Source organism: Cydia pomonella, chromosome 28, assembly GCF_033807575.1.
Source record: "Cydia pomonella isolate Wapato2018A chromosome 28, ilCydPomo1, whole genome shotgun sequence".
Taxonomy (NCBI): Eukaryota; Metazoa; Arthropoda; class Insecta; order Lepidoptera; family Tortricidae; genus Cydia; species Cydia pomonella.
The window spans coordinates 5,333,521-5,345,370 of record NC_084730.1 but is presented as its reverse complement, the minus strand read 5'-3'; the positions used below and the strand labels follow the sequence as shown (position 1 = coordinate 5,345,370).

Here is an 11,850-nt window from a genome sequence, read left to right as displayed (position 1 = left end):
GCACACTTCACACGCATATGGTTTTTCTCCACTATGGACTCGCTCATGCAGCTTCATTAAATCACCCGAGCGCAAAAGCTTCTTATTACAGCTTTTACAGCACAATTATTTATTTCTAGTGTGGAGTAATTTATGTGTACTTATATGTATAGATCGTATCATTCAGAAAGACCTTGACTCGTATTGTCACATTATTAAAAGTAAGATTTGACAAATATGCGCGTCATCGCGGATGACACGAACTATATTTATTTTACTATTCTGTGTAAATGCCACGTTATGTAACATTAATACAACTGCGTGCATATTCATATGGTGTATGCATCATATTAATACGGCTTTTCACCACTGTGAATACCTAAATATGCTTTGAAACTTTGCAAGTCAGTAAACTTATTTTTGCAAATAACGCAAGAATAAGGCGTTATTCCTGGGCGTGTTTTTTTTGTGACTTTTCAAATGATTTGACTGTCTACAATTTTGTTTTGCAAATTTCAGATGAATACCGTTTTAGGACAGTGTGAATTAGTCCATGCGATATGCGTCATCAAATGAGTCAATTGTCAAAACTGCTTTTTATAAACATCGCAAGAGTACACTTTCTCCCCTATGTGCATTATTTTATGTCTGTTTAAATTAAATAAATGATCAAATTGTTTCGGCAACCCGTTACAAGTGTATATTTTCTAGCTTTTTTTATATACTACGTCGGTGGCAAACAAGCATACGGCCCGCCTTAAGGTAAGCAATCTCCGTAGGCTATGTACGCCTGCAACTCCAGAGGAGTTACATGCGCGTTGCCGACTCTAACTATGTTTGGGTAATTTTGAGTTTCACTCGGCATCCAAGTTTTGACGACCGGTTTGGCCTAGTGGGTAGTGACCCTGCCTATGAAGCTGATGGTCCCGGGTTCAAATCCTGGTAAGGGCATCTATTTGTGTGATGAGCATGGATCTTTGTTCCTGATTCATGGATGTTTTCTATGTATTTAAGTATTTATAAATATTCATTATAATATATATCGTTGTCTAAGTACCCTCAACACAAGCCTTATTGAGCTTACTGTGGGACATAGTCAATTTGTGTAATAATGCCCTATAATATTTATTTATTTAAGTTTATTTTGTGCCTTGAAATGTCTAATTTTTATTTATTTTCACTTGAAGGTATAACGTTACCCTGCATAACATAGCAGTACAAAGGAAAAACTCGAAACTTGAAACCTACGTAATGCTCAAGATTTCAAATCAAATGAATCTTTGGTTAAGTAACTAGAGTCTGGCTACTGAAATATTACACAATATTTTGGCGGGAAATTCAAAAAATCTTGGGCTGGTCACACTTTGTGTAGTAGGAATTATAGTTTCGATACTAGAAAATATTTTTGATCTTCTGTGCACACGTAAGGTACCTAAGGAAATAAGTTAATATACGTTGACGTGCACTCAAAGTCAGCTCAAGTAATTTCTACCTCTATGTAAAGTACAAAGACATATTATATAGACATGTCCAAGATATTTGTATATATTTTATATTTCTATATTAATTTACTACTGACCAGTCATTCCACAGATTTCTTCAAAATATTAGTTTTAAAATATCCGTTTCTTTACACACTTGTCTGTTCATGAGATTCAGGTATTAATAAATTCACGTACTTTATCAAAGTTATAGGTAAATGTTAGAACTAGTACTTAAAGTATCAAAATAGTAATAGAGCACGAACCTACTAAATTTTTTACGACTTGTAAACATTGCAGATTTTCGTTATACAACGCTTCACGTCGACTTCGCACATTATCGTAATTATTTATGAGCTTAAATAATAGTTTGCGGACCTCACTCAGTATAGTCATTATTAATATTATTTAAAATAAACCCCTTATAAACCGCGAACAATTTGAATGAATGACATAAATTAACAACATACTTCTCGTTTTTTTATCATAGACAATTGGTGATACAACATGAAAATATCTGTCAACAATATTTGGCTAGCCAGACTCTAGTACCTGGGCGACCGAGCTTTGCTCGGTTATAACATTCTAACTATCAATTTGGTGAAAAGGAAAAATGCTCTTGGTCAGGCCCGACGTCGGGCCTGACATCGGGCCATAGCGACTGTGGATGCATTTGGCACATAAATCAGGCCTGGGGTATAACCGCGAAAGTCGAAGTTCGCAAATTGCGGGCATCTTTCTCTGTCACTCTAATTATGCCTTTATTGGAGTAAGAGCGTACTCCCATCTTAAATGCCGGCAACGCAGTTACAACCCTTCTGGTGTCCATGGGCGGCGGTAATCGTTTAAGCCCAACCAGAAATATATGATCATTGTCAAGAGGGCGCTGTTATTCTCATGTATAGGGCGACAGTTCAATTTAGTATGAAAAATATAGTTCCAGTGGTTCCAGTGAAATTCCGCTATGTGGCGCGTGATCATATATTACTGGTCAGGTTTTACCATCAGGTGATCCATCTGCTCATTTGCCTCCTATATAATAAGAAAAAAAATTAAAAGAGAAAGGTCCCCGCAATTTGCGAATTTCGGTTTTCGCGGTAGGCCCTCTGATGTCAAGGACCCTCCACACTCGTGCTCGAAGTGAGGCGCGAAACCGCGAACGCGAGTGTGGAGGGCCCTCGCGTCGATTTCGCAGATTGTTCACGCCTTCGCGCCTTATTCCCTTCGTTTTTTGTCGGTATAAGGCCCGCGTCAAAGGAGACGCGAAGCGCGAACTTGCAAGACTCCACACTCGCGATCGCTTCACACCGCGATTCGCTCACGAGTCGGTTAATCTGTAAACCGTCATAACCTTCTATGGCGGCTACTTGGTTATTGGGTGCGAACTTGATCAACCAAAAATCAATTTGATAGTTCCCAGTTTGAATCAGTGTCTTGCTGCAAACTAAATCCGATCAGCTGACGCTGACGCTTCGGCGCCATCTTGCCGCGAACCAAACTGCAAAATCACCGTGAAGTTGTGCGAGTATGGAGTCTACGTCAACGTCGCGGTATGTTCGCTCCGCGAAGTCCCGCCGCGATTCACACGCATATTCTGAAGGGGGTTTCAGGGCTATAACCGCGAAAATCGAAGTTCGCCAATTGCGGGCATTTTTCTCTGTCACTCTAATTACGTGACGTGTGTAATTAATTAGAATTACGTCTTAGTGAGAGTAAAATACTTCGTCTCCATTTGCCAAAAATGTTCAATATTTGATATTTTTACATTATGTTCATATTCAAAAATGTCATATAACTGACAATCTGAAATGTAACAAAATATTGAACATTTCAGATATTGTTAAAGATGTGCTGATATTCCGTGTAACGGAAAACTATTATCAGGTCCGACATCGAGACTGACTTCGGGTCCGATATCGGGAAGTGTGGATGTAATGGCCCTTATCCCTTATCGCTTCATCTCACTTTGTTGGGCCAATATCAGTAGTCTATTATATAGCCAATATGTCAATATGTTAAGAGGCTTTTATAATGTCATATCTTCTGGACGCCGTATATAAATGCATAACCTTAAATCAAATAAAAATATATTTTAGTAATAAACACATTGATTCAATTCCATAAGTACATAAATGCTTATTATTTAATGCTAATAATTTGTCATTACTGATTTTGTTACTATTTATTTTACACATTTATGATCATTTAAAAGTGCGTGAAACGATAAAATATCAACTGTCACTGTCAGGCGTCAGCGCAACTTCCGACTCCCGGTCAAATTTCAACTGAATGCTTGTTAGTTTACTAACGATTTATTTAACGAACGTTGTTCTAAAGTTGTATGAACTCGCGTGGTGATCTCTTCAATGGCCAAGTGCAAATTTGGTGCAGTTGTAAAATAATGTTATCTTAGTTGTAAACAGAGATATCTTAACGGGCATTAACATGTCGCTCGAAGAAGCCCGAGTGAAGGAAGAGGAAATAAGTGTTAAAAAGGAGCCAGATTGGGACGCCCAAATACTTATGGACTGTAAAAAGGAGTTCTCGCTCGAAGACGAGAGTGTGAGAGCGTGTGTGGAACTATATGTTGACCACCTGGTAAAAAATGAGCTCGTGCTTGGTCCGGAGTTGTTTCAACGGGCCGACAGTGCCTACGCAGCCGCAAGTAAGTCAAACAATGTGAATTATTTTATTTTAAATAACATTCTATTAAAATAAATATCACATTATACAGTCAGAACTGTTTATAATAACATCGCTTATAACGTCGCACCGGGTACAACAACGAAATTTTAAGGCCCTGACCTGGTACAATATAAGCATTTAATGTTAGTTATCAGTGGCGGATTTACCCCAAGGCCAAATAGGCCGGGGTCTAGAGCGGCGAGTATTAGGGGCGGCACTCTGCAGTCTATCTATCGATATACAGATATGATGTATGAGTATGAGGGGATGCTAGTAACTTACCATAGGTTCTGGGGCCTAGGGCAGCCGACACTGTAAATCCGCCACTGTTAGTTATAGCAACTACAAGTTATAACAACCTTAATCCTTCGGTTCCTTCAATGTCGTTAAAAATAGCTTTGACTATACTGCCATGCTAACCCAAAAGGATGCATGTCCAGAAAATCGAATTTAACATTTTACTATCTATTTTATTTAACTTTATGAACCTGATTTAGTTAAATTATGTGCTATCCCTATCTTTTTTTTATTTTATTATTAAAGCTTTTTTTCCACTTAACAAGTTTTGCAATGTATTTTTAATTTACAACTATTTCTTCCATCTTTGTTATGTGGCCCCTCTGAGGGTAAAAGCCTCCTCCATTCCTTTCCACCTTCCTCTGTCCTTTGCTATATGCATCCAACATTTTCCTGCTGTGGTTATTATATCATCGGCCCATCTTTTCTTTTGTCTTCCCCATTTTCTTTTGCCTGTTGGGCCCGGCCATTTAGTTATTTGGTAAGTCCATCTCCTGTCTTCGTATCTTGACAAGTGCCCGGCCCAGTTATATTTCTGTTTTAAACTAAATTCAAGGGCATCTGTCAATTCGTCAATCGTTCGACGACTGATGCCGCCTCTGTACTAATCAAGCACATATACGACGCCTGGGAACACTCGCTAGATGCTATAGGTGTCTTCTGCGATCTGTCCAAAGCATTTGATTGCGTGGAGCATGACACACTTCTACACAAGCTGAAGCACTACGGTCTGTCAACGGAAGCTCTAAGCCTTGTTAAGTCTTACTTAAACCAAAGAACCCAGAAAGTGGTTGTAAATGGAACGGAGTCTACTGGAATGACTGTAAAGCTCGGAGTTCCACAGGGTTCAATTTTGGGTCCTTTTCTCTTCCTTGTATATATAAATGATCTGCCGAACCTTGTAAAACATAAATGTGAGATAGTCTTATTTGCTGATGACACCTCACTAATTTTCAAAGTTGACAGGAAACTGAGCGATTATAGCCAAGTCAATGAAACTTTGGAAAAGGTACTAGAATGGTTCACAGCAAATAACTTACTTCTTAATGCGAAAAAGACGAAATGTGTCAAATTTTCGCTGCCGAATGTAAGAAAATCTGAAACTATCATCACATTAAATGGCGAAACGCTGGACCTTGTCGAGAATACGGTTTTTCTGGGCCTTACTTTAGATAGTAAACTGCAATGGGCCCCTCACATATCTGCCCTGGCGAAAAGGTTGAGCTCTGCCGCGTATGCAGTAAGAAGAATCAGGCAGTTTACTGACGTGGAGACAGCTCGCCTAGTTTACTTCAGTTACTTTCACAGTATTATGTCTTATGGCATACTGGTGTGGGGCAAAGCAGCTGACATAGAAACCATCTTCGTTCTTCAGAAGAGGGCAATCAGATCCATTTATAACATGGCTTCTCGTGACTCACTGAGAGAACGATTCAAGGAAATAGATATTCTCACAGTAGCTTCACAATACATACTAGATGTGATAATGTATACGCATAAGAATATAAAGTCCTTTAAGAAACTGTCTAATATCCATAGTTATAATACGCGAAATAAACATAAGTTAGTAGTCTCCAAGTTTCGTCTACAGAAAGTTAAAAAATCGTTCATGGGAAACTGTGTAACATTTTATAACAAAGTACCCTTAGAGGCATGGAACCTGCCCTATACTTCATTCAAGCAATACGTCAAAAATGCACTTCTCAAAAAGGGATACTATAAAATAGATGACTACTTGGGAGACACGGAATCATGGCCAAGTATCCAGTCTCAAAAGCTGTAATAGTTTTGCGTGCAGTGTCCCGGAGAGGCATATGGCGCTGTTGTTTCTAGCTGTTCAACCTTATGTATTAATGTTTGTTATGTTTTAGTTATTTTGATGATGACATTGACATATTAAATACATAGTAGTTATGTATTCTGTAGAACTAGTTTTAAGATTGTTAGCTTAACAGTCTCTTGACGTGAAATATGTATTTCATACAATTTTTTATTTTTTTTATTCTTTGACATTTGGAGAACCTTTACACCTCCAAATCTTATTATTGTGTATTATTATTTTTCTCAGACCGTGGGGACCTTATACATCTCCAAACTTAATGTATTAACCGTGGAGACTATACGTCTCTGTCATATTGTATAATATACTTGACTTGGTACATACTAGTTATGTACAGAATGTAGCATTAGTTTATGAGACTGCTAGTTTAACAGTCCAGACGCGGTTTATTTATTTAGTATAAATTTTATTTTAACACTTGGAGAGACTTTACACCTCCAAATTTTATTAATATTAGTACTCTGACATTGGGGACCTTTTACATCTCCAGATTTAATGTGTTTTTAACCATAGAGACTATACATCTCTATTGTATTGTAGTAATTATTTATTTTAAGATTATTATAATGTAATGTTTACCCAGGTATTGGCTGTTGTATTTATAAAATGTTGTTATGTATTTTTCATGTCACTATATGATGTTACTGTAAATGTTGTATTGACTTGTAAAAGAGCCCTTGAGGCCTACTTGCAGAATAAAATTTTGAATTTTGAATTTGAATTTTGAATTTAGTTTTCATGCGGATGTCTGCGTTTCTCGTTTTTTGTATTTTTCTCAGCCTCAGTATACTTCGTTCCATAGCATGTTGACAAGATAAAATTTTATTTTTTACTTTTTCTGTGTAGACCCATGTCTGGCTAGCGTAAGTTAAGCTTGGAAGAATGGAAGAGTCCATTATAGTCTTTTTATATTGAGACTGTAGTTCCCTTTAAGAATTTCTTTTTGGGCCCAGTATTTCTTCCAAGCTATACTTATTCGTCTGTCTATTTCCTTTTCATTACTATGTGCATCAAACGACACCAATTTACCTAGGTATACATATTCCTGAGCGTATTCTATTGGTTTTTCCTCTACATTTATTGTTTTCTTTTGACTATTTGTCATAATTTTAGTTTTGGAGGCATTCATGTGTAGACCAATTTTTTTTGCTTTCAGAGTTTAAGCTCTGTAGCATTGATTCTAAGTCTGTCGCTGATTCACTAAATAGAACAATGTCATCCGCGAACCTTAGGTGTGTTAGTTTTTTATCAAGTATCCATAAGCCTTTATTTTTCCAATTAATGTTTTTGAAAATCTCATCAAGTACAGCTATGAATAATTTTGAAGATAGTGGGTCTCCCTATCTTACAAATATATAAGTCAAAATGATAAAGACAAACAATTCAGGCCTGTAGCGCGTTTATGAATTACGCCATTAGCTTTTTTCGATTGCTCAAATGTTAATACATCTTATGCATATTTAAATACAAAAAATATAAGTTAAAAATATTTTTCAAAAAATCTATAAAGAAAATATAACTGATTTAACACTTGTCCATAATCATGTTATTTCCTGGGCCAGTTAGCCGCATCAAAATGTTTATTTTACTTTCACAATAATCATCTTAAAGTTAGTGATTGGAACCTCCTTTTAAGCTTTAATATAGCCTGTGCCAGGAGGTACCGCTCTTCCTTATCTGAAGAATGTTAACAATGCGCATGCGTCTTTTGGTAAGCAAAAACTCCTTATCTCCAATTTACTAATGAATTAAGGATGTATGTATCTAACTTACGTTTTTATAAACTAGTGACGAATTACCAGACCATTACTACATTTTACCTATGTATATGTAGTAAACTGTCATAATAATCGTAAAGAAAGTATCAGTATTGTCAAGCCTATGGAACTCTCTGCGCGAGCTCGGATATATACCTACGAATCTCGTCCCGTTCACGGTACTAAAGCAAGCCAGTTGGTTGTCACACGCGCTCATGTACGCACGCCGCGTCGCCGGCTAAATAATTTTGGAAACTTGTCATAAAAGTTTTCTATTGGGATTCAATTTTCCATTTCCAAATTTGAATTTCCTGTGAGTTCTTCCTGGATTTTTTCTCTGTTTCCAGTAGGAGTAGGTAGGAGGGGCGCGACAGTATCTCGCCCGCAAGATAGACTACCCATCGCACTCTAATTAATACATTTAGAAAAAGACGGGTAGTCTATCTCAAGGGCGAGATACTGTCGCGCCCCTTCTGTGCTAGTCCTGCTAGTACTGCTAGTGCTACTGCTCTGGAGTTGCAGGCGTACATAGGCTACGGATACTGCTTACCATCAGGCGGGCCGTAAGGTTGTTTGCCACTGACATAGTATAAAAAGACTAATTGAAATGATAAATAATAACATATTTCATTCTTCAAAGTTACCTCTCAGCAATTCTGTTTTATTTCATTACTGGAAACTGTTTTGGCTCATGTATTAGTCATATAATGTATATCCTGTATTGTTGTAAGCTGTTTGTTTTCCAATAAAAAAAAACCGTGAGCTTTTCCAACTTTTTGGAAACTTGCACATCTGTAGCTTTATAACTGTCTTTCATAATATCCCATACACCTCTTCATATGACAAAGTTGCTTATGATGCAAGGGGCGCCAAAGCATAAACATGTAATAATGTTTTTTTTTTTTTCAGATGTCCTTGATCCGTCTCTGTTGAAAACTTGCAAGCAGGAACCAGGCTTCAAGTCTAAATGCAACCAGATGCAACCACAGCTTCGGGACTGTTTTGTGAGACTTGAGCGGCTCCCAACCTCAAAAATTAAGCTGGCCAGACACAAGCATGCTCATGCAAATCATGACAGTAACTCAAGAATAAAATATAACCAAAACAAACCTGCAGTTAGTAAGACTTATAATTGCAAGACTTGTGGAGAAGAATTCTCAGTAAAAAGTTTATTTATCCAACACTTAAGACAACACAGACCATGTAAGTGCCAAGTATGTTATATTACATTTTCGGACCAAACACCTTTAAGAAGGCATTCATTGTTACATATTGTTGAAAAGGGAAGCAAAAGTTGCAGTAACTGTAATGAAGAATTTGCATCACGATCAGCATTAATCAAGCACATTCGGAAACATTTGGAAGAAACAACTTGCCAAATATGTAACAAGAAGTTTTCAAGCACATATACACTGGATGAACATAAGCTTATACACACCGGTGGGATACCATACATCTGTGATATATGTGGACAGTGTTTCACATACAAATCTTCCTTGGTTGTTCACATACAAATGCATGATGGATCAAGAGAAAAAAAAATCTCATGTGATGTATGTAACAAACAGTTTCCTTATGAGGCACCTCTGCTTGCTCATAAAAGGTCTCATACTGGAGAAAAACCATTCCCCTGTGAAATATGTGGAAGAAAATTCAGTGCTACCAACAATTTGAAGAAACACAAACTTACTCATACAGCTAATGTGGAGGAGCGACGTTTTTCGTGTGATTTATGTAAAAAGATGTTCATTCGTAAAGATAATCTAACTAAGCACAAACGGATTCACACAGGAGAAAAGCCTTTTGCGTGCGAAATTTGTGATTCTCAGTAAAAAGTTTATTTATCCAACACTTAAGACAACACAGACCATGTAAGTGCCAAGTATGTTATATTACATTTTCGGACCAAACACCTTTAAGAAGGCATTCATTGTTACATATTGTTGAAAAGGGAAGCAAAAGTTGCAGTAACTGTAATGAAGAATTTGCATCACGATCAGCATTAATCAAGCACATTCGGAAACATTTGGAAGAAACAACTTGCCAAATATGTAACAAGAAGTTTTCAAGCACATATACACTGGATGAACATAAGCTTATACACACCGGTGGGATACCATACATCTGTGATATATGTGGACAGTGTTTCACATACAAATCTTCCTTGGTTGTTCACATACAAATGCATGATGGATCAAGAGAAAAAAAAATCTCATGTGATGTATGTAACAAACAGTTTCCTTATGAGGCACCTCTGCTTGCTCATAAAAGGTCTCATACTGGAGAAAAACCATTCCCCTGTGAAATATGTGGAAGAAAATTCAGTGCTACCAACAATTTGAAGAAACACAAACTTACTCATACAGCTAATGTGGAGGAGCGACGTTTTTCGTGTGATTTATGTAAAAAGATGTTCATTCGTAAAGATAATCTAACTAAGCACAAACGGATTCACACAGGAGAAAAGCCTTTTGCGTGCGAAATTTGTGATAAGTATTTCAGATACAAGGAAAATCTAGTGTATCACTTAAGAACACATTCTTCTAAAAATCCAAAGCCTCATAGCTGCAATATATGTGGAGACAAGTTTAGAATCAAATCACATTTAACAAGGCATCAGCTGATTCATAGTGGCGAGAAATCATATCATTGTGAAATATGTACAACATCCTTCAGACACAAATCAACGTTAACATGTCATATGAGAACCCACACTGGTGAGAAGCCATACAAATGCGCAGTGTGTGCACAACGATTCACATCAAGTGGTAATTATAACAAGCATAAGCGAGATGCACATAGGTAACATAAAAAGTAAGTTTATTTTCGCAAGTTAGTTTCAATTTTTGAGTGTGCGCAGAGGTTCATAACCATTGACAAGTATAATACGCATAAAGGATGACTTACGTTAGACCGGGCCGGGGCCGGGCCGGAGCTTCCGGCGCTTCGTTTTCTATGGACAGCACCATGTGATCACCGATCAGCCGTCATCGAAAATGACATGTCAGACGCTCCGGCCTGGCTCCGGACAGGTCTAGCGTGAATCATCCCTAAACGTAGGTACATAAATAAAAAGTGTAAAGGCGTATACAAGTAAAATACGCGACGATGTTACGTTTCGAAATTTAAAAAATAAGAGAGCGTTTTAGATAATATCAATCATGATACAAACAAAAGCTATGTCCACATGTCAATGTGTAAGACATGTTGCTTGAAATAAATACAATACAATTATCCTGTGCTAGGTCTACTGGTAGTAAGAGGTTAACAGCGTGGAGGGTGGGGGAGATAAGCTCGCATGAAAGAACCATGTTAACGACGACGTTGCCTAAAATAAAAGTGCAGATTATCTCATATATTGCCATAGACCCTACTATATTAGTGAATCGATGAAAATCACTATTTGCCTGCATTTCCACTGAGGCGCAGATATAATTAATGCTAGGTTGATTCCCGCAAACCTGATGGAGGCACTTGCACTGAATACATTTAGAATTAATTAACCAATTATTTCATGATTGTATTTTTTGTTATATCGTGTTGCATTACATATATGTGACCGCGGTCGGAATAACGTCCCACTTTGTCGCTTCCCATACGGACAAGATTTGCTTGCATCTTTATATGAATAACTTGTCAAGGCGTCCTTATGGCAAGCGACAAAGTGGGACGTTCTGCCGGCCGCGGTCACATATGCTCGTCTGCATGTGTTTACTTTGTACCAAGAAAATAATTTTATTTTAATTCATTTTTTTAACCTTTTTGTATGTAGGATTTTATACTAATAATGTACTAATAAATGACACAATAA

At 37.3% G+C, this 11,850-nt stretch overlaps 1 protein-coding gene across 1 annotated transcript; it reads left to right on the top strand.

Moving 5' to 3' along the window:
- The first annotated feature begins 3,628 nt into the window (after positions 1 to 3,628).
- On the top strand, positions 3,629 to 9,871 carry LOC133532887 (zinc finger protein 728-like). The gene is made up of 2 exons (XM_061871746.1): positions 3,629 to 4,125; positions 8,949 to 9,871. The coding sequence occupies exons 1-2, from the start codon at positions 3,906 to 3,908 to the stop codon at positions 9,869 to 9,871; spliced, it is 1,143 nt and encodes a 380-aa protein (XP_061727730.1). The 5' UTR covers positions 3,629 to 3,905.
- Positions 9,872 to 11,850: the final 1,979 nt, after the last annotated feature.

Excerpts from the sequence above, each read along its gene's own strand:
- LOC133532887 (XM_061871746.1), top strand. The coding sequence starts at position 3,906 with ATGTCGCTCGAAGAAGCCCGAGTGAAGGAAGAGGAAATAAGTGTTAAA. Across the intron at positions 4,126-8,948 it reads CAGTGCCTACGCAGCCGCAA|ATGTCCTTGATCCGTCTCTG; the intron begins GTAAGTCAAACA and ends TTTTTTTTTCAG.